General features: G+C 41.4%; 1 protein-coding gene across 2 annotated transcripts in view; it reads right to left on the bottom strand.

Annotated features, from left to right (window-relative positions):
• Positions 1 to 24,476, bottom strand: part of mapk4 (mitogen-activated protein kinase 4) — a 64,346-nt gene that overhangs the window by 27,498 nt on the left and 12,372 nt on the right. For both annotated transcript variants that reach the window (XM_034170492.1, XM_034170491.1), the window contains exons 2-3: positions 12,425 to 13,567; positions 9,064 to 9,239 (exon numbers count right to left, since the gene is read on the bottom strand). In XM_034170492.1, the coding sequence (XP_034026383.1) occupies positions 9,064 to 9,239; positions 12,425 to 12,791 (543 nt within the window). In that variant the 5' untranslated portion in view covers positions 12,792 to 13,567. The remainder of the gene's footprint in view (positions 1 to 9,063; positions 9,240 to 12,424; positions 13,568 to 24,476) is intronic.

Genomic DNA, 24,476 nt, shown 5'->3' with positions numbered 1-24,476 from the left:
TCCTCGGCCTCCTTTAGCAGTAACGGTACTTGTAATAAGTGTAGCTTATTCGTAGCTTTGGAGGCCAGGCTGGGCGAATTGGAGACTCGGCTCCGCACCGTGGAAAATTCTACAGCTAGCCAGGCCCCTGTAGTCGGTGCGGACCAAGGTAGCTTAGCCGCCGTTAGTTCCCCCCTGGCAGATCCCGAGCAGCCGGGAAAGCAGGCTAACTGGGTGACTGTGAGGAGGAAGCGTAGCCCTAAACAGAAGCCCCGTGTACACCGCCAACCCGTTCACATCTCTAACCGTTTTTCCCCACTCGACGACACACCCGCCGAGGATCAAACTCTGGTTATTGGCGACTCTGTTTTCAGAAATGTGAAGTTAGCGACACCAGCAACCATAGTCAATTGTCTTCCGGGGGCCAGAGCAGGCGACATTGAAGGAAATTTGAAACTGCTGGCTAAGGCTAAGCGTAAATTTGGTAAGATTGTAATTCACGTCGGCAGTAATGACACCCGGTTACGCCAATTGGAGGTCACTAAAATTAACATTAAATCGGTGTGTAACTTTGCAAAAACAATGTCGGACTCTGTAGTTTTCTCTGGGCCCCTCCCCAATCGGACCGGGAGTGACATGTTTAGCCGCATGTTCTCCTTGAATTGCTGGCTGTCTGAGTGGTGTCCAAAAAATGAGGTGGGCTTCATAGATAATTGGCAAAGCTTCTGGGGAAAACCTGGTCTTGTTAGGAGAGACGGCATCCATCCCACTTTGGATGGAGCAGCTCTCATTTCTAGAAATCTGGCCAATTTTCTTAAATCCTCCAAACCGTGACTATCCAGGGTTGGGACCAGGAAGCAGAGTTGTAGTCTTACACACCTCTCTGCAGCTTCTCTCCCCCTGCCATCCCCTCATTACCCCATCTCCGTAGAGACGGTGCCTGCTCCCAGACTACCAATAACCAGCAAAAATCTATTTAAGCATAAAAATTCAAAAAGAAAAAATAATATAGCACCTTCAACTGCACCACAGACTAAAACAGTTAAATGTGGTCTATTAAACATTAGGTCTCTCTCTTCTAAGTCCCTGTTGGTAAATGATATAATAATTGATCAACATATTGATTTATTCTGCCTAACAGAAACCTGGTTACAGCAGGATGAATATGTTAGTTTAAATGAGTCAACACCCCCTAGTCACACTAACTGTCAGAATGCTCGTAGCACGGGCCGGGGCGGAGGATTAGCAGCAATCTTCCATTCCAGCTTATTAATTAATCAAAAACCCAGACAGAGCTTTAATTCATTTGAAAGCTTGTCTCTTAGTCTTGTCCATCCAAATTGGAAGTCCCAAAAACCAGTTTTATTTGTTATTACCTATCGTCCACCTGGTCGTTACTGTGAGTTTCTCTGTGAATTTTCAGACCTTTTGTCTGACTTAGTGCTTAGCTCAGATAAGATAATTATAGTGGGCGATTTTAACATCCACACAGATGCTGAGAATGACAGCCTCAACACTGCATTTAATCTATTATTAGACTCTATTGGCTTTGCTCAAAAAGTAAATGAGTCCACCCACCACTTTAATCATATCTTAGATCTTGTTCTGACTTATGGTATGGAAATAGAAGACTTAACAGTATTCCCTGAAAACTCCCTTCTGTCTGATCATTTCTTAATAACATTTACATTTACTCTGATGGACTACCCAGCAGTGGGGAATAAGTTTCATTACACTAGAAGTCTTTCAGAAAGCGCTGTAACTAGGTTTAAGGATATGATTCCTTCTTTATGTTCTCTAATGCCATATACCAACACAGTGCAGAGTAGCTACCTAAACTCTGTAAGGGAGATAGAGTATCTCGTCAATAGTTTTACATCCTCATTGAAGACAACTTTGGATGCTGTAGCTCCTCTGAAAAAGAGAGCTTTAAATCAGAAGTGTCTGACTCCGTGGTATAACTCACAAACTCGTAGCTTAAAGCAGATAACCCGTAAGTTGGAGAGGAAATGGCGTCTCACTAATTTATAAGATCTTCACTTAGCCTGGAAAAAGAGTCTGTTGCTCTATAAAAAAAGCCCTCCGTAAAGCTAGGACATCTTTCTACTCATCACTAATTGAAGAAAATAAGAACAACCCCAGGTTTCTTTTCAGCACTGTAGCCAGGCTGACAAAGAGTCAGAGCTCTATTGAGCTGAGTATTCCATTAACTTTAACTAGTAATGACTTCATGACTTTCTTTGCTAACAAAATTTTAACTATTAGAGAAAAAATTACTCATAACCATCCCAAAGACGTATCGTTATCTTTGGCTGCTTTCAGTGATGCCGGTATTTGGTTAGACTCTTTCTCTCCGATTGTTCTGTCTGAGTTATTTTCATTAGTTACTTCATCCAAACCATCAACATGTTTATTAGACCCCATTCCTACCAGGCTGCTCAAGGAAGCCCTACCATTATTTCATGCTTCGATCTTAAATATGATCAATCTATCTTTGTTAGTTGGCTATGTACCACAGGCTTTTAAGGTGGCAGTAATTAAACCATTACTTAAAAAGCCATCACTTGACCCAGCTATCTTAGCTAATTATAGGCCAATCTCCAACCTTCCTTTTCTCTCAAAAATTCTTGAAAGGGTAGTTGTAAAACAGCTAACTGATCATCTGCAGAGGAATGGTCTATTTGAAGAGTTTCAGTCAGGTTTTAGAATTCATCATAGTACAGAAACAGCATTAGTGAAGGTTACAAATGATCTTCTTATGGCCTCGGACAGTGGACTCATCTCTGTGCTTGTTCTGTTAGACCTCAGTGCTGCTTTTGATACTGTTGACCATAAAATTTTATTACAGAGATTAGAGCATGCCATAGGTATTAAAGGCACTGCGCTGCGGTGGTTTGAATCATATTTGTGTAATAGATTACAATTTGTTCATGTAAATGGGGAATCTTCTTCACAGACTAAAGTTAATTATGGAGTTCCACAAGGTTCTGTGCTACGACCAATTTTATTCACTTTATACATGCTTCCCTTAGGCAGTATTATTAGACGGTATTGCTTAAAGTTTCATTGTTACGCAGATGATACCCAGCTTTATCTATCCATGAAGCCAGAGGACACACACCAATTAGCTAAACTGCAGGATTGTCTTACAGACATAAAGACATGGATGACCTCTACTTTCCTGCTTTTAAACTCAGATAAAACTGAAGTTATTGTACTTGGCCCCACAAATCTTAGAAACATGGTGTCTAACCAGATCCTTACTCTGGATGGCATTACCCTGACCTCTAGTAATACTGTGAGAAATCTTGGAGTCATTTTTGATCAGGATATGTCATTCAAAGCGCATATTAAACAAATATGTAGGACTGCTTTTTTGCATTTACGCAATATCTCTAAAATCAGAAAGGTCTTGTCTCAGAGTGATGCTGAAAAACTAATTCATGCATTTATTTCCTCTAGGCTGGACTATTGTAATTCATTATTATCAGGTTGTCCTAAAAGTTCCCTAAAAAGCCTTCAGTTAATTCAAAATGCTGCAGCTAGAGTACTGACGGGGACTAGAAGGAGAGAGCATATCTCACCCATATTGGCCTCTCTTCATTGGCTTCCTGTTAATTCTAGAATAGAATTTAAAATTCTTCTTCTTACTTATAAGGTTTTGAATAATCAGGTCCCATCTTATCTTAGGGACCTCGTAGTACCATATCACCCCAATAGAGCGCTTCGCTCTCAGACTGCAGGCTTACTTGTAGTTCCTAGGGTTTGTAAGAGTAGAATGGGAGGCAGAGCCTTCAGCTTTCGGGCTCCTCTCCTGTGGAACCAGCTCCCAATTCAGATCAGGGAGACAGACACCCTCTCTACTTTTAAGATTAGGCTTAAAACTTTCCTTTTTGCTAAAGCTTATAGTTAGGGCTGGATCAGGTGACCCTGAACCATCCCTTAGTTATGCTGCTATAGACGTAGACTGCTGGGGGGTTCCCATGATGCACTGTTTCTTTCTCTTTTTGCTCTGTATGCACCACTCTGCATTTAATCATTAGTGATCGATCTCTGCTCCCCTCCACAGCATGTCTTTTTCCTGGTTCTCTCCCTCAGCCCCAACCAGTCCCAGCAGAAGACTGCCCCTCCCTGAGCCTGGTTCTGCTGGAGGTTTCTTCCTGTTAAAAGGGAGTTTTTCCTTCCCACTGTAGCCAAGTGCTTGCTCACAGGGGGTCGTTTTGACCGTTGGGGTTTTACATAATTATTGTATGGCCTTGCCTTACAATATAAAGCGCCTTGGGGCAACTGTTTGTTGTGATTTGGCGCTATATAAAAAAAATTGATTGATTGATTGATTGTGAAAATAAATATCTGTTATATGTAAGATTAGCTCCAAACCCATCACAGTATAATGGTGTGATACACAGTGCATTTGCACAGCGTCATTAAACAAGAGAGAGAATGTTGTACATTCAGTATAGACATCTGCTTTGCTGACAACACTGTATCACAAGTAGCACAGCATCATCTGCACACTTCATCAAACACATACACACAGAACTCTGCTGAAATGATTTAATGTTATACAAATAATGACATTCTGATAGGCTGCTGGGTAACTGACATATGCCCTGTTTAGATGTTTACGTGCACTCATCATGGACATGAATGTCATGGCCATATTTGACTGCCAGTGATTTCTTTGTTCTTTTTCTTGAGCAGACGTATTGTACTGTCCAACACACAGTACAATGGAAAAGTCCAAGGAGCTCAGTGTTGAATATCTGTTGTGTAAATGAGCCAGGATTGGAATGTCTCTTGGAACCTTTTGAAACAATTGCAAAGTTAGCGAGCATCAGTTCACACGTCATTTGCTATGCAAGTACCAAATTTTCCAGTGTTGAAAGTTGCTTTTTTTTTTTTTTTACTAGTATGAGAGGCCCTGCAGTTTAAAATCCAGTGTCGCCGACTGAATGGTTCCCCTAAAAATCGGTCCACCCTGCCTTCACTACACATGCGTCATTTCTGTTGGTCATCCCGATTCACCGATTATCGCCTCGTTTCTGCTTCAAACTGCACTCCAGTCATCATCTATCTCAGCGACAGATATCTGAAGCTTTTGTACAATTATCATTTCCACATAAATTCTGCATTATTTCATCATAATAGACGGAGGAAGCGATCAGAGCGCCGCAACTACATGAGCTGCTAGCTGCTGCGATTATTGCCTCGTTTCTGCTTAAAACAGCCTCGTTTCTGCTTAAAACTGACTTTTAAATGATTTAAGAGGTTTTACCTTGTCATCTAATGGTTAATAATCAAATTATTTCCTTTGATCACTTTGGGTGTAGAGACTCAGTCCCAGATGTGCTGCTATGGTCCGAAATTACGCATTTTGGACCACAGCAGGGGGGACCATTCAGTCTGCAACACCGGTGTAACAGTATATCTTTCCCCCCAGATATCTGATATTTGATCCTTTTGTGTACTGAAAGGTACCTCACTAGAGCTGCTATATGTGAAGTTGCAAGAGTCTGCGATGTAAACTGTGTGCTGCACAGCAAGTTAAAAGGTGAAAAATGCAATGATTACAAACAAGCAAACAACAACAACAAAACATACATACTGACAAACATATCTTGAAAGATTTTTTTTTTTTTGGGGGGGGGGGGGGATATCCAGGGTGGGGGTAAAATATCCTACGACAACTGTTCCACCGGTACTCAATCCACCACATAATAAAGAAAGACATCGCTACTGCACCACATTAGTGCATAAACACAAAATACAGTATGAGCTGAAATAATGTTCAGATTGCGATGACAAACTCTCCAATTTAGTGATAAATACATGTGCTTTAATTTGGATGAATGGAAATTAACAAAATCTTTATAACATTGATAGATATGCATTCAAATATGTGTTTTGTGTGTGAAGATCTCCATGGAAACATGTCTCTGCTAAGCTGAAAACGTCAAACTCTCACAACCTCTTGTCCGGTTCCTTTATTTACCTTTAGTTACTATTTTCACTTTTTCCCTTCCCTTAATATTTCTCTTCCATGTTCCTCATCTGTTCTCTGTCCCTCGTCTCCACTATCCCTCCATATGATCCAGATGCACCCCTTGTGTCTGCACCCAGCTGATCCCTGGTCCTGTGCTCTGAGCTGACAAAGCTCATCTTTCACAAAAATGCCTCCAAACACACACACACAGTCACTCAATCTTCAAAAAAACCCCACACACAAACCTGCAAACACACACACACACATAACCTGTGCTGCTGGTGTTACAGCGTTTCTCTGGTGCATGCACAATAAAGCAGAGATTTGGAACAATGCAATGTCACATTAATCTGTCTGAGCTATTCATCTCCAACGGACAGACTAATCACACAGCTTGATTAGTACAAAACCTGACACCAGGCGTGGGAAGAAGACATTAATAGGAAGGTTTGGACCAGAGAGGAGACTCACTGTGAGAGACAGCGACCAGTAGCATCAGTCAGGGGAATGTGTAATCTGATAAGCCTATGATGAAATAGCTGTGCACTCATAAATCATCTCTCTTATTTCCTTTAAAGTCTGAACAGAAATGCAGTGGTTATCATTTCAAAGATTTTAAAATTCCGGACTTATTCAGCCATTCAGTGAAAAGATTTTTTTGAAGTAACTCAAACTCAAACAAAAGATGCTGAAAATATCATGTAATTATATATATATATATATATATATATATATATATATATATATATATATATATATATACACACACAGTCAGGCAAATAAGTATTTGGTCCACTGTCAATTTTGCAAGTTTTCCCACCTCCAAAGAATGGAGAGGTCTGTAAGTTTTATCATAGGTACACTTCAATTGTGAGAGACAGAATCTAAAAAAAATTCGGAAAACTCACACTGTATGATTTTTAAATCATTAATTTGCATTTTATTGCATGAAATAAGTATTTGATTACCTACCAACCAGCAAGAAATCTGGCTCTCACAGACCTGTTAGTTTTTCTTATTCTGTTAGTTTTTCCTATTCTGCACTCTTTACCTGTATTAATTGCACCTGTTTGAACTCGTTACCTTTATAAAAGACACCTGTCCACACTCTCAATCAATCACACCCCAATCTATCCACCATGGCCAAGACCAAAGAGCTGTCTAAGGACACCAGGGACAAAACTGTAGACCTGCACAAGGCTGGGATGGACTACAGGACAACAGGCAAGCAGCTTGGTAGAATTACTTATTAGAAAGTGGAAGAAACACAAGATGACTGCCAATCTTCCTCGGTCTGAGGCTCCATGCAAGATCTCACCTTGTGGGGTAAGAATGACTCTGAGAAAGACCAGAACTACATGGGAGGACCTGGTCAATGGCCTGAAGAGAGCTGGGACCACAGTCACAAAGATTACATGAGTAACACACCACACCGTGATGGTTTAAAATCCTGCAGAGCACGCAAGGTCTCCCTGTTCAAGCCGGCACATATCCAGTCCCGTTTGAAGTTCACCAGTGACCATCTAGATGATTCAGAGGAGGCATGGGAGAAGGTCATGTGGTCAGATGAGACCAAAATAGAGCTTTTTGGCATCAACTCCACTCGCTGTATTTGAAGGATGAGAACAACCCCAAGAACACCATCCCAACCGTGAAGCATGGGGGTGGAAACATCATTTTTGGGGGGTGCTTTTCAGCAAAGGGGACAGGACAACTGCACCATATTGATGGGAGGATGGATGGGGTCATGTATCGTGAGATTTTGGCAAACAACCTCCTTCCCTCAGTAAGAGCATTGAAGATGGGTCATGTCTGGGTCTTCCAGCATGACAATGACCCCAAACACACAGCCAGGGCAACTAAGGAGGGGCTCCATAAGAAGCATTTCAAGGTCCTGGAGCGGCCGAGCCAGTCTTCAGACCTGAACTCAAAAGAAAATCTTTGGAGGGAGCTGAAACTCCAAACCTGAAAGATCTGGAGAAGATCTGTATGGAGGAGTGGACCAAAATCCCTGCTGCAATGTGTGAAAACTTGGTCAAGAACTACAGGAAACGTCTGACCTCTGTAACTGGTAAACAAATGTTTTTGTACCAAATATTAATGTCTGTTTTTCTAGGACTTATTTCATGCAAAAATCATACAATGTGATTTTCTGATTTTTTTTTTTTTAGATTCTGTCTCTCACAGTTGAAGTGTACCTATGATAAAAATTACAGACCTCTCCATTCTTTGTAGGTGGAAAACTTGCAAAATCGAAAGTGGATCAAATACTTATTTGCCCCACTGTGTGTGTGTGTGTGTGTGTGTGTGTGTGTGTGTGTGTGTGTGTGTGTGTGTGTGTGTGTGTGTGTGTTGTGTATTATATGTATATATATATTCAAATAATGAATGTTTGAGTGCAATGGTACGAATATTTCATGAGGTGAAAGTTGGAACATTCCATCTTTCACCTCATGAAATATTCGTACCATTGAACAAATGAAAAAAACATTCAGTATTTGTTTTGTATAACACCTAAAAATTTGATATTTTATTAATTTATAAACAAGAGAAAAGCGACTTACATTTTGGTGTGCGTTACTGGTCCACACCAAACGCTCCAACACAAATATTAAATAGTAGTCCAATCCAATCCACAATTGTTCTCAATCAACTTGCAAAAACAGTCAGGCAGTTCAAAAACAATCCTGACGATGTAGTCCATAGCTGATGCCGTGCAATGACTTCTTTGTGTACTTCTTCTGCTTTTCTCATTCCAGCAAAAATTTGCAACAGAAATTTGTCAAGCTTCTTCTAACAGCAGTTCTACTTTAGCTAGAAACATCCCAGCGAATATTGCAAATGCCTCCAGACGGCTTACTGGATTTGTTTTTTCCTTTGTGTTACAAGAATGAGCAGCGCCAATAAGCTGCTAATTACCATCACCGCTCGTGTGCGCGGGAGGTGGTCACAGCATGCAATGGTACAAATCATACAGAACCAAAATTGCATACTAAATGGAGCACAATGACAAATGGGAAGAATGATCAATATCACGTGACACACAAACCACCAATCAAATGACAAGGATCTATTCAGGCATTCTATACATATATTACCTTGTGAGAATAGTGAGGGTCTACTATCCTGGCGAGGCCGAAGTCTCCAATCTTGAGCAGCAGTTGGTCAGTGTTGATGAATATGTTTGCAGGCTTCAAGTCTCTGTGCAGTACGTTAGCTGAGTGGATGAACTTCAGTCCCCTCAGCAGCTGGTAGAACAACAATGTGGCATGACCTGTTCAAGGACAAAGCAAAAACATAAATCTGAAGTCCTGACTCTTGATGTTTCAGTGACATTGTGTGTTTACAACTCAGTCTTTAATAAAATGCTTTTTCTTCATTCTGTCATTCTTAATTGACTTACCATGAACACATTATTAGTTATATTTTGCACAACTAAAATGAGGCATTTCTATGGTAATTACAAAAACATCAACATTCCATGACAGGGATCTCTGTAACCATAGAGGGTAGAGCGAGGCATTCAGCCTTAAATTACTCAGAGATCCCATATTTCCATTCGCTACAATTCTTGTTTTGTCCTTTGACCCAGATAAAATCACCACTTGTATTTCAGGATCAAGTCTGCAAAATAATTGAATTACATGTCTGTTTGTAACTACACATAATTACTCATTGAGACCTTATTAATTTCAGGAAATAAAGAATATACATTTATGTGTATGAGTTTGCATGCTGTGATGGCAGCAATGTTTTCTAGGCCATCTGCAAGGATAACAGTCACCGTTCCCTGTTTGTTCCTCTGCCATCGTGGAAGAGGTACCACACTGTAAGGACATGGACAAATAGGCTAAGAAACAGCTTTTTTCCCCAGAGCTGTAGCCTCCATCACCCCACCCATTCCCCCTATCACAAACATTCAGTAAAGGACTATCAACATGTACAATAAATAATACAACCCCAATTCCAGCGAAGCTGGGACGTTGTGTGATATGTAAATAAAACAGAATACAATGATTTGCTAATCCTCTTCAACCTATATTCAATTGAATACACCACAAAGACAAGATATTTAATGTTCAAACTGATAGACATTTTTGTTTTTGTGCAAATATTTGCTCATTTTGAAATGGATGCCTGCAACACATTTCAAAAAGCTGGGACAGGGGCAACAAAAGACTGGGAAAGTTGATGAATGCTCAAAGAACACCTGTTTGGAACATTCCATAGGTGAACAGGTTAATTGGAAACAGGTGAGTGTCAAGATTGGGTATAAAAGGAGCATCCCCAAAAGGCTCAGCTGTTCACAAGCAAAGATGGGGCGAGGATCACCACTTTGTGAACAACTGCGTGGAAAAAAAAATAGTCCAACAGTTTAAGAACAATGTTTCTCAACGTTCAGTTGCAAGGAATTTAGGGTTTCCATCATCTACAGTCCATAATATAATAAGATTCAGAGAATCTAGAGAACTTTTTACACGTAAGTGGCAAGGCCGAAAACCAACATTGAATGCCCATGACCTTCGATCCCTCAGGCAGCACTGCATTAAAAACCGACATCATTGTGTAAAGGATCTTACTGCGTGGGCTCAGGAACGCTTCAGAAAACCATTGTCAGTTAACACAGTTCATCGCTACATCTACAAGTGCAAGTTAAAACTCTACCATGCAAAGTGAAAGTCATACATCAACAACATCCAGAAACGCCACCGCCTTCCCTGGGCCCGAGCTCATTTGAAATGGACAGAGGCAAAGTGGAAAAGTGTGCTGTGGTCTGATGAGTCCACATTTCAAATTGTTTTTGGAAATCATGGACGTTGTGTCCTCTGACAAAAGAGGAAAAAAGACCATCCAGATTGTTACCAGTGCAAAGTTCAAAAGCCAGCATCTGTGACGGTATGGGGGGTGTGTTAGTGCCCATGACATGGGCAACTTACACATCTGTGATGGCACCATCAATGCTGAAAGGTACATCCAGGTTTTTGGAGCAACACATGCTGCCATCCAAGCAACGTCTTTTTCAGGGACGTCCCTGCTTATTTCACCAAGACAATGCCAAGCCACATTCTCACGTGTTACAGCAGCGTGGCTTCGTAGTAAAAGAGTACGGGTACTAGACTGGCCCGCCTGCAGTCCAGACCTGTCGCCCCTTGAAAATGTGTGGCGCATTATGAAGCACAAAATATGACAACGGAGACCCCAGACTGTTGAAAAACTGAAGTCATATATCAAGCAAGAATGGGAAAGAATTCCACCTACAAAGCTTCAACAATTAGTGTCTTCATCCCAAACACTTATTGAGTGTTGTTAGAAGGAAAGGTGATGTAACACAGTGGTATGTTTACCACTGTTACATCAGTTTTGTTGACCAGCTTTTTTGAAACGTGTTGCAGGCATCCATTTCAAAATGAACAAATATCTGCACATTGTATTCTGTTTACATTTTACAGAACGTCCCAACATCATTGGAATTGAGGTTGTACAGTCTATTTCCATATCTAAAACTATCCTTCCTCACTAAGCATTAAGCACCTTAAGTTATTAAGCAACTTTTTGCACTGCTACACTTTTTTTTTGTATTTAAGGATGTCTGTCGTCTTATAAAGCTGTTTGTTGTTTTTTATAGCTGTTTGGAAAGTGCCACCAGAATTTCACTGCAGAAATGCAATGACAATAAACATCTATTGTATTCTCGTCATAGTTGACCACTACAACTGTGCAAACGCACGGTTAGAGGTGTGTGTATTTCTTTGTATCAGTTGGTAAATGCAACACTTTGCATAGAAACATTTGTATGCATGGTTTACACACAAATCACTTCATACGAATGGTTGATATAAATGATGGCCCTGGATTGTGCACTTGTGTATTGGAATCATCTTTCCAAACCAAGACTCAAAGTAAATTATCACCTCAGTACTTGTTAAATAGGAATGAATGAGCAAAATGATGAATATACATTGTTTTATCACCTTGTTAATGAAATGTACACCAGAATAACTGTGCCCACATTCAGTGACTAATAAAAAGTGAAAAACTGAAATAGAACACAGCGATATCACAGCCTCATTAAAATTAACCAGAAATGTAGAGAGAATGTTACTGTAACCTTTAAACTGCCAGGTACACTAAGAATAAAATATCTCATCCACTTCTATAACATCACACATTTTTGTATATATTAGCATGGGCATTTAACCAAGACCTCTGATCTTGATTGCTGACCAATCTTAACCAAAAGCAAATTATATCCTCCCATCCCTAGGCCTAGTGTACCTGCCTAGTTTTATCAAAACTGGATTAGGCATTGTTAGTAAAATCGGTGCAAACATAGTTACAGAGAGACCAAAGTGACCACAGCATAGGCTTCCAGTCCTGTTGCTCAAGAAGGTCTTTTGTCTCAAAAACAAACATCACACATTACTTTTGAGTGAACTTTCTGGTTTTGTTTCACGTTACCTGTGGGTAGTGGTCCTTGCTCCAGCAACCGAGCCAGATCCGTCTCCATGCACTCCTGGATGATGTACAGAGCACTAAGCACAGTTGGGTCTTCGGGCAGGGGTTGTCCATACGGGGCTAAAACCTCGTGAACCCGGACCACATTCTCGTGGTGGAGCCGCTGGATGATTTTGACCTCTCTCAGTGCGTGTTTCACTGCCACAGCGTCACGCATTAACAATTTTTTAATTGCTACCCGTTGCCCGATACGCTGGTCCACTGCTGACAGTACCAGGCCGGTCACCCCGCTGCCCAGAGGTCGAAGGTCAACAAAGTGGCTGCTGATGTCAAAACCGTAGAGAAAGAGGGGCATGTCCTTTCTGGCCATTACAGAGTTTTTAGGTGCAGCTATCAAGAAGATGAAGAGGAATTAAGAACATATCAACAAAACCTGAGATCTATGGAGTTTACTCGAGCAAAGCCTTCCAGTCCCATCAAATCAAACTTAATCTAAAGGAAAACGAAACAAAAAATCTGTGCTTTGATTTTAACATTGTCCTACATTGAGTATGTCACATTTTGAACTATCTGTGATTTATTTGGGATGTGGACTGTCTAAGCAACAAATGGAACCTCAGAAAGGGTCAAAATAAATGAAACCAAGTGGACAGAAATCTAACATCTGGTTTTGTCTTTGATGTTGCACCTTCACGTTTAATCATGTGCTGACAGCATTTACACAATAAAATATATTTCCCCCCCCGCTTTGAACATCTTCTCATCACTTGATTATCTCTCTGCTCTCAACAGATGTTTGACACTGCACTTCTAATCTGCCTCTGAGCTCACAGAGCATCATTACTACGAAGGGCAGGGGTATCCATAGAAACAGTCTTCTGTGTGGCTGATCATGCTCTCTTATATGTGCAGGTGCATCATGGGATGTTTTATCCCCAAGGTCTTCCACTTGTAGTAAAAGCTGTCAATATCAATGCAGAATAATGGAAGTGTGTCAGTTAATTTCAGTGACACTCTATTGGTTCCTCTTCTTCTTCCATGACACCAGAGAGCTTTGCACTCAAAGGCAGAGCAGCTGTTGTAATTGGTTGTTTTCTCTATAATGATGTCAGAATCCTGCTGGTGTGGTCACTGTGGAAAGAAGCTCTGGAAAGGAAAAGAGCAGAGACAATATCTAAATATTTTCCTTTATGATTAATATATAGATTATTTTGACACCTGTGTATGGTAATACTGTACATGCAGGGGTATTGTGTGAACAAAATAACTCAGACTTTAGAGTTGCTGGAAGGCTTGATGGTCAGACAAACACAATGTGATTTGATTTTCAAAAAAATTGCTTACCTTTTTTTTATACAGCCAGTAGTTCCCAACTTACAAGTGTTCCAACACTTGCTTTTTCTATCTATCTATCTATCTATCTATCTATCTATTAATGATGTAGAAAGATTCTGTCATTTGAGTTTAGAAAAACAGAAAAGATTTCAGTCATAACCCAAGGATCACTGATTAGTCTTTTGGAAGTGCTGTATGGTTATGCTGAAACTAAAAAAAGTTGTTCTGTTACCCATTAGGTTTAAGAATTTTTTTTTAAATTTTATTGTTTCATGTTCTGTATTATTTTAACTTGTATTAACACTATGATTTCACACACTCCGATACATTAGGCGGCAGTATGCACAGCTAAAGTTGGCTTCCGATATTCCAATAAACACAGAAGAATTTTTTAAAAATGTATTCAGAAAATTTAAATCTATTTTCAAAATGTTGCTGATGACCTGACCAAGGCATTAAGGTGAGTACCAAAACGTCATGATTCATGATAGATTTAATCATTCACCTGTGATGTAAACATCTTGAAAAGGTTAGTGCAATACTAATGTTATCATGAGTATGTCTGAGCACAGTTTGCAGTTTGTATTTCTTTATTCAAAAACTTTTATAAACAAATGTTGTGCAATAAAATAAAAACAGAAAAGAAATAAATATCATAATATGACCCAAGTAAGTAACTTCATCAATTATACGTAGGTATTACAAATGGTGCAGTGAATTATCCAAATGGATCAGCTAAGACGTTCGGTAGCTCCATCAAGTAAAATTTTCATGTAATTTCATCCATCCATCCATCCATCCATTTTCTTCCGCTTTATCCGGAGTCGGGTCGTGGGGGCAGCAGCTCAAGCAAAGCCGCTCAGACCTCCCGATCCACACACACCTCCCCCAGCTCCTCCGGGGGAACCCCAAGGCGTTCCCAAGCCAGCCGAGAGATGTAGTCCTTCCAGCATGTCCTGGGTCTTCCCCGGGGCCTCCTACCAATGGGATGTGCCCGGAACACCTCTCCAGCGAGGCGTCCTGGGGACATCCGGAAGAGATGCCTGAGCCACCTCAACTGACTCCTTTCGATGTGGAGGAGCAGCGGCTCGACTCCGAGCTCCTCCCGAGTGACCGAGCTCCTCACCCTATCTCTAAGGGAGCACCCAGCCACCCTGTGGAGGAAAGTCATCTCGGCCGCTTGTACTCGTGATCTCGTTCTTTCAGTCATGAGCCAAATCTCATGACCATAGGAGAGGATTGGAACGTAGATCGATCGGTAAATCGAGAGCTTTGCCCCCCTACTCAGCTCTCTCTTCACCACGACGGTCCGATACAGCGACCGCATCACTGCAGATGCTGCACCGATCTGTCTATCGATCTCACGCTCCATCCGTCCCTCACTCATGAACAAGACCCCGAGATACTGAAACTCCTCCACTTGAGGCAAAGACACTCCACCGACCTGAAGAGGGCAAAGCACCTTTTTCCGGTCGAGAACCATGGCCTCGGATTTGGAGGTGCTGATTTTCATCCCGGATGCTTCACACTCAGCTGCAAACCGCCCCAGTGCACGCTGAAGGTCCTGATTTGATGAAGCCAACAGGACCACATCGTCCGCAAACAGCAGAGACAAGATTCTGTGGTTCCCAAACCAGACCCCCTCTACACCCTGGCTGCGCCTAGAAATTCTGTCCATAAAAATAATGAACAAAACCGGTGACAAAAGGCAGCCCTGGCGGAGGCCAACGTGCACTGGAAACAGGTTTGACTTACTACCGGCAATGCGAACCAAGCTCCTGCTGTGGTCGTACAGGGACCGGATAGCCCTTAGCAAAGGACCCCGGACCCCGTACTCCCGGAGCACCCCCCACAGGGTGCCCCGAGGGACACGGTCGAACGCCTTCTCCAGATCCACAAAACACATGTGGACTGGTTGGGCGAACTCCCATGAACCCTCGAGCACCCGATGGAGCGTGTAGATCTGGCCCAGTGTGCCGCGACCAGGACGAAAACCACACTGCTCCTCCTGAATCCGAGGTTCAACCATCGGTCGAATTCTCCTCTCCAGTACTCTGGAATAGACCTTACCGGGGAGGCTGAGGAGTGTGATCCCCCTATAGTTGTAACACACCCTCCAATCCCCCTTCTTAAACAGAGGTACCACCACCCCGGTCTGCCAATCCAGAGGCACTGTCCCCAATTGCCACGTGATGTTGCAGAGGCATGTCAGCCAAGACAGTCCCACAACATCCAGAGACTTAAGGTACTCAGGACGGATTTCATCCACCCCAGGAGCCTTGCCACCGAGGAGCTTTCTAACCACCTCTGTGACTTCGGCCTGGGTAATGGATGAGTCCGTCTCCGAGTCCCCAGTCTCTGCTTCCTCTTCGGAAGACGTGACGATGGGATTGAGGAGATCCTCGAAATACTCCTTCCACCGCTATGTAATTTCACTTATGTAATAACGTTAACATGTTAGCGGGTATCATAGCTTAGCTGATGTTAGCTCCACTCAACCATAACAGTTTACCATTAGTAAGATAATAATCAGGTCATCATTTTTTATTCCTCACCAAAGCCACTCATCAAATAAAACCACCACTTTGTTCACAAAAATATGCTTTAATAACACCCGAACCAACATTAGCCAGTTAGCTTTGTTTGGTGTACAGACAGGAGTGCATTCTCCCCACACAGGTCATTCAGAGTCTTGCCTACGTGTCAGCGCTTTAGCCATTTATGGGTTGACCGTTGAGCTATTTATAGCCACGGCAGACTGCTGTTGATTAAACAGTACAAAATAACAGATATGAATATTCTGTTCAATGCGCAAAAAATAAAACAACATATTTTAATTAAATATGCTCATAAGAAGCCCAGTGACCCAAGCTATAAGCACACCAAATTTGGTGCGCACACACACACACACACACACACACACACACACACACACACACACACACACACACACACACACACACACACACACACACACACACACACACACACACACACACACACACACACACACACACCTTTACACTATATTATGACATCACCAAATCACACCATGAACAATTAATTTGCATGACACTGCACTTGCCCCTTGTTGTTATGATATGGAACACAAAATTTATCATACTGGTCTCCCACGTGCCCTTTGGCAAATATAAGCCTCAATTTCATACAACCCCTGGCAAAAATTATGGAATTACCGGCCTCGGAGGATGTTCATTCAGTTGTTTAATTTTGTAGAAAAAAAGCAGATCACAGACATGACACAAAACTAAAGTAATTTCAAATGGCAACTTTCTGGCTTTAAGAAACACTATAAGAAATCAAGAAAAAAAGATTGTGGCAGTCAGTAACGGTTACTTTTTTAGACCAAGCAGAGGAAAAAAATATGGAATCACTCAATTCTGAGGAAAAAATTATGGAATCACCCTGTAAATTTTCATCCCCAAAACTAACACCTGCATCATATCAGATCTGCTCGTTAGTCTGCATCTAAAAAGGAGTGAACACACCTTGGAGAGCTGTTGCACCAAGTGGACTGACATGAATCATGGCTCCAACACGAGAGATGTCAATTGAAACAAAGGAGAGGATTATCAAACTCTTAAAAGAATGTAAGTCATCACGCAATGTTGTAAAAGATGTTGGTTGTTCACAGTCAGCTGTGTCTAAACTCTGGACCAAATACAAACAACATGGGAAGGTTATTAAAGGCAAACATACTGGTAGACCAAGGAAGACTTCAAAGCGTCAAGACAGAAAACTTAAAGCAATATGTCTCAAAAATCAAAAAATGTACAACAAAACAAATGAGGAATGAATGGGAGGAAACTGGAGTCAACGTCTGTGACCGAACTGTAAGAAACCGCCTAAAGGAAATGGAATTTACATACAGAAAAGCTAAACGAAAGGCATCATTAACACCTAAACAGAAAAAAAACAAGGTTACAATGAGCTAAGGAAAAGCAATTGTGGACTGTGGATGACTGGATGAAAGTCATATTCAGTGATGAATCTCGAATCTGCATTGGGCAAGGTGATGATGCTGGAACTTTTGTTTGGTGCCTTTCCAATGAGATTTATAAAGATGACTGCCTGAAGAGAACATGTACATTTCTACAGTCATTGATGATATGGGGCTGCATGTCAGGTAAAGGCACTGGGGAGATGGCTGTCATTACATCATCAATAAATGCACAAGTTTATGTTGATATTTTGGACAATTGAAAGGATGTTTGGGGATGATGAAATCATGTTTCAAGATGATAATGCATCTTGCCATAGAGCAAAAACTGCAAAAACATTCCTTGCAAAAAGACACATAGGGTCAATGTCATGGCATAGGGTCAATGTCAATGAGCAGATCTGATTTGATGCAGGTGTTAATTTGGGGGATGAAAATTTACAGGGTGATTCCATAATTTTTTCCTCAGAATTGAGTGATTCCATATTTTTTTCCTCTGCTTGGTCTAAAAAAGTAACCGTTACTGACTGCCACAATCTTTTTTTCTTGATTTCTTATAGTGTTTCTTAAAGCCAGAAAGTTGCCATTTGAAATGACTTTAGTTTTGTGTCATGTCTGTGATCTGCTTTTTTTCTACAAAATTAAACAACTGAATGAACATCCTCCGAGGCCGGTGATTCCATAATTTTTGCCAGGGGTTGTATATTTTCTTTCTCTGCAGTCACAGCCACAGGAGCTGGTAACTCCTTCAAAGTTGCTGTGGGAGTTACTGGCTTCACTCAAGTCTCCTTTCTGGAAGATCACTCCTCAGTTGTCTTGGTCTTGGCAGATTTACGATTGTGTCATACTTTTCTATTTTCCTGATTTGTTTGACTGAGCTGTGGGAGAACCTTAAACTCAACTCTAAATCTTTTATCTGCTGACTTGCCTTGGAAATAATGAGGAAATAACACACATTGAAAAAGTTCAGCAAGCAGCAGACTAATTACTTTTGGTCCCTTAAAAATTAGGACATGGCAACAGATGGTCTAACACACACACACACACACACACACACACACACACACACACACACACACACACACACACACACACACACACACACGCACACACACACACACACACACACGCTGTAATTCTTATACTCTTTATCCAGTCTGGATGTAGTTGTGTTCAAATGAAAACCATCTCCTCTGTAAAACTCTAATATTATGCTCAAGACAGCTATAATAAAAATTATATCTACGTATGTGTAAATATATACTGTACGCACCTTAAATCAAGGCTTTGGAATGGTTCAAGGAGTGAAAACAAAAAACAGAAATATATCACTAGGAACAGGAACTTTATATTTTTTTAATCTTCAGGAACAGAAACTGTCAGGAACTGAGCTGGCGTTGCACGCAGGCAGGTGGACATACATGCGGACTCATTGCTCAGAGGTGGGATTAATAAAAAGCCTTTATCAAAAAACAGGCTGAGGTCGATACACAGGTTGTCAGACAAAACAGGCAGAGGTACAGACAGTTGTGAGGCAGTGGCAGGGTCAGTAGACAAGCAGCATTCCAGCACGGGCAAACAGGTATACAGGAGGTGGCAACAACAGAGTCAGAAAGCAAGCAGGGTTCAGACATGGAGTAGCAGGTTAACAGGCTCAGACAAAAGGCGTGGTCAAAAACAAACAAGGGTCGTACACAGCAAGAAAACAGACCATGGCAAAAAAACAAAACAGGAGGCTTGGAACAAAGCAGGATGCATAACACACTAGTACTGAACACGAACACACGGGGCTTAAATACAGGGAGTAATCAGTGAGTGATGTGAAGCAGGTGCAGGGAGGAGGGCGTGGCCAGACGAGACAAGAGTGGAGTGACAGGTGGGCGTGTCAAATACAAGCAGCGATAACAGAAATGTGACGATGACAAAAGAAATGTTTAAGAACTAAGAAATAAAGATCCCTAAAATCCAATCATGACAGGAACGCAGAGCTAACAAATGCAAGAACTGAAAAAGATCAACAGGAACTAAAAGGCTGGGTCTAAACTAGAACAGAACTCAACAAGTGGCAGAAGTATGACAGATAATCCCCCAAACCTAACGTGATAAAACAGAATGACTAAGCAACAAGAAAATAAAAAGCAGAGACTAAACTAGAACAGAACTCAACATGTGGCTGAAATACAACAGATAATATGACTAAAGTGGAAAAACAGAACATCAACACTCAAGACCAGACAAAAGGACAAAGAGAGGGAAACAGACAAAGACTAGGGGACAAAACATGACTCTGGGCAGGACCAGGGTCAAAACATGACAGAAACTTTCATTTGAAATAATGGTAATTGGTCACTAACATTTTTTTCATTCTTTAAAATTAAAATATTGATAGAGTTTCCATGTTCTTCCTGTGTTTGTGTGGGTTCACTCTAAGTGCTGCATTCAAAGACATGTGGTTAGGTAGACTGGAAACTTTAATTGGCTGTATACCTATGTGTGCATGTGCATTTGTCAGTCTGTATGTGGCCCTGTGACACACAGGCATCTTGTCCAGGGTGTACACCGCCTCACACCCCATGACTGCTGGGATAGGCTCCAGCCCCCCCCCCCCCGGTGACCCTTAATTGGGGTAAGCGGGTACAGAAAATGGAGGGATACAGTTAACTTGGTGCTGAGTTCCTGTCTTCCTCTGAACTTCATTCCCCTCTTTGAATAGTAGAAAAAAAATTATCAGTAAAATAAAATCTGGTGTCCGCTACCTTTTTCCAATCAGGAGAGATCTGCTGTGTACCTTATAAATGTTGGTCTTTAACAACTTCATCATTGTTTGATGGACAATCTAACATATTAAGAGAAATGATGTTGGAAATCATTAGCTAGCTCCACTTAGGCTAAAAAAATGAGCCCATGATAGCCTATCTTGTTAACTGTGGCATTATCGATAGCCTGTAGAGTAAAATATAATCTTCACCACTAGACATTTTTATAATGTCTCAAAGACACATATTGTTATGTTGCACAGCCTTACATGGAATGTTAACCAGAATTTCATGTGGTTCTCACTGGTTCAGAAATAACAAAACCTGAAACATTATCATAGCAACTGAACTGAAGATACATATTTGTATGAAATACGGGGTGGGGGGGTGGGGGTAGCAATCAGCATGGCAGTCTGTCCATCTGTCCATTCATCTGTTTTCACACTTTTAGCACGATAACTCAAGAACCACTTGGCCAAATTCATTCATATTTAGCACAACGGTGTACTTGAGTGATCCCCCAACACCAGTCGATTACGGTGACCTTAGGGTCAATTTCAAGGTCACAGCGAGATATTCAAGGTATTGTCATTGCCACCCCAGTTTGCGAGATATCTCAAGAAGGGTTGACCAATTTCATTCATATTTAGCATAAGGGTGTACTTCAGTGTGACAGCATTTCTTTTGAAGGATTAATTTTCTCATCGGTACAGTAGTGATACTTTACCCTGCCGCTGGGGGTGACAGAACTGTCATCAGTTCTGTGCATCTGTCAGAGCACAAACCCAAAAATTATTGAGCTGAACCATCTGTAAATTTTACACAAATCACATTATTGTAGCCTGGTCCGGCTCCAGAGTGGGGTCCAGATTCTATTGTTATTTTCTTGAGGGGCTCATAGTACAACACCTGTAACTCAGGTTATCAGGAGACTCATTTACAAAACTCTGAAGAATCACTACTAAAACTATTTATGCACAAAAGCAGAAATGTGCACATGAAGTCTTTTCACCAGTGTTACAAAGTTGTGGTTATGCATGGTTCCAGGCCCATCTTGTGCCTTGAATGGATGTAGAGACACCTTCACATTACAATTTGCATATAAAACCTCTTTGTGTTTACCACTAAAAAAAGATGAACCTGTTCTGTCACACAGTGGAGAACAATGTGGGGAAAAGAAAAATACACAGAAGCACAGCCATTACACCAACAGTCCTCAGAGAGGTGGAGAAAAGAAAATGTTTCATTTGGTGTCTTTTCTGAAATCACAAATGAAAGAATAGACCAAGAACCGGGAAAAATAGGTGCTCCACTCTCATGCAGGACTTCATCTATCACCAACACCACAAATAAAGCAATGAGTAAATACAAATAATAAGAGGGCTGCACCAATATAGTAAACAGTGATTTACATTCCATTTTCTGAATTGCAAATTCTACACAGCAAATTTGTCCATGCTATTTGTCCAAGGTTAAGACACATCACTGCGAGGCGTTAAGATTCTGGTATTAATTTCAAACAAATTTACACCACATTTGTGTCACACCATAGTGTTAATTCACCTCTTGTCAAGTCTTAAGCGACCTTGACACTTGCACAAATTTGATCCCTTCACTGGCACGCAATCTTGTGTGCTAATGAGTAAACTCATCGTAAACTGTGTGAGGCCCTACGGGCAATGACATGCAGTGACACGCAGTGTTTGCGAATAAGTTGCACAACGTTCACGACTAGTTCACGCAAGTGGCACAAAATTTATGCGTGCCAGAAATTTTGACTATTTAAAATTTTCTTTCTGGCACAGAGCCTTGCACAGTTTACGTAGAGTTTACTCACTGGCATGAAGAATTGTGTGCCAGTGCAGGGATCAAAATCGCACAAGTGTCAAAGTGGATTTACACTCCCTTCATGAGCAGGAAATGAGAAAAAGAAGAAATGTCTAAATTAAAATATAATAAAATACCATCACTGGTTACATTATGCACACTCAGTGTAGTTGTACTATCATATATCTATGATACATATTAGCTGCTCAGACGTTGTAAAGGCAAAGGGAGAGCATAAAGTATTAGAGAACATTTTATAAAGGGAGATGCAAACTTTTGCATTGATGTAATTTTAATTATTTCATGCTTTCCTTTTATACATTCTTTGTCCATTTGTTTATGTTGAAGGAACATTTGTACAAGCAGTATGGGCATTAAATATCATTTTGATGAAAATTAATGTTTGTTTTATTGTTTTTTCCATTTCTCAGTCAGAGGATGCAAACCACTGCACTCAACTGTAAGTCGAGTGGACGGATTATTGAAGGTATCGTTTGTCATGACCTGGCCCGTTTGGGCCAGCTGTTCTGATTCTGGACTTTGTTTTTTCCTCTTTCATGTTCTGAGCCTTTTGTCTTTTAGTCATGTATAGTCCCGCTTAGGTTATGTCTGGTCTTGTTTCATGTTCATGTCAGGTTGTCATGCTTATGTTATCATTAGTTTTGTTTCTGTTATCCTGGTATTTGTCATTCATGTTCACTTAGTCACTTCAGTCCTGGTTTGTTTCTGTTCATTTATGCTTTGGTCTACAGTTCAGTTTATCACATTTTTGGTATTTTGCTTTTGTCACAGGTATTGGTCATTATTTATCTCTGATTATGTTCCATTTATTATTTATCTGTTAAGTCCTTTTATTTATATCTTATAATCACTGGCTCTTGCTTGCCTCTACTGGTGGTTGGCTCTCACTGCGGTATTGTATCACTTCCTGTTCCGGAGCACAGCGATGTTTTGCTGTATCTGTTAGCTGTTTAATCTGCGCAGTTAGATTGATCTAGTTACCTAGATAACGATTTGCTTCACAGTGTAATCTTCACGTGCCTTAACTAAAGCACTCCTTCTGCTGAATCACCTCTAAATTATTTACACATTATTCATTTTGTGTGTTTTTAGGAATCCGCTAGCTTAGCACAGCTACTGGCTCTTAGCCGATTTAGCATGGCGGCTTCTCCTGTCTCTCCCGCACTTTTCTGCTCTGGGTGTGAAATGTTTAGTTATTCCTCGGCCTCCTTTAGCAGTAATGGTACTTGTAATAAGTGTAGCTTATTCGTAGCTTTGGAGGCCAGGCTGGGCGAATTGGAGACTCGGCTCCGCACCGTGGAAAATTCTACAGCTAGCCAGGCCCCTGTAGTCGGTGCGGACCAAGGTAGCTTAGCCGCCGTTAGTTTCCCTCTGGCAGATCCCGAGCAGCCGGGAAAGCAGGCCGACTGGGTGACTGTGAGGAGGAAGCGTAGCCCTAAACAGAAGCCCTGTGTACACCGCCAACCCGTTCACCTTTCTAACCGTTTTTCCCCACTCGGCGACACACCCGCCGAGGATCAAACTCTGGTTATTGGCGACTCTGTTTTCAGAAATGTGAAGCTAGCGACACCAGCAACCATAGTCAATTGTCTTCCGGGGGCCAGAGCAGGCGACATTGAAGGAAATTTGAAACTGCTGGCTAAGGCTAAACGTAAATGTGGTAAGATTGTAATTCACGTCGGCAGTAATGACACCCGGTTACGCCAATCGGAGGTCACTAAAATTAACATTGAATCGGTGTGTAACTTTGCAAAACAATGTCGGACTCTATAGTTTTCTCTGGGCCCCTCCCCAATCGGACCGGGAGTGACATGTTTAGCCGCATGTTCTCCTTGAATTGCTGGCTGTCTGAGTGGTGTCCAAAAAATGAGGTGGGCTTCATAGATAATTGGCAAAGCTTCTGGGGAAAACCTGGTCTTGTTAGGAGAGACAGCATCCATCCCACTTTAGATGGAGCAGCTCTCATTTCTAGAAATCTGGCCAATTTTCTGAAATCCTCCAAACTGTGACTATCCAGGGTTGGGACCAGGAAGCAGAGTTGTAGTCTTACACACCTCTCTGCAGCTTCTCTCCCCTGCCTTCCCCTCATTACCCCATCCCTGTAGAGACGGTGCCTGCTCCCAGACCACCAATAACCAGCAAAAATCTATTTAAG

Source organism: Thalassophryne amazonica, chromosome 5 (assembly GCF_902500255.1).
Source record: "Thalassophryne amazonica chromosome 5, fThaAma1.1, whole genome shotgun sequence".
NCBI classification, from domain to species: Eukaryota; Metazoa; Chordata; class Actinopteri; order Batrachoidiformes; family Batrachoididae; genus Thalassophryne; species Thalassophryne amazonica.
This window is presented reverse-complemented; position numbering and strand designations above follow the sequence as displayed.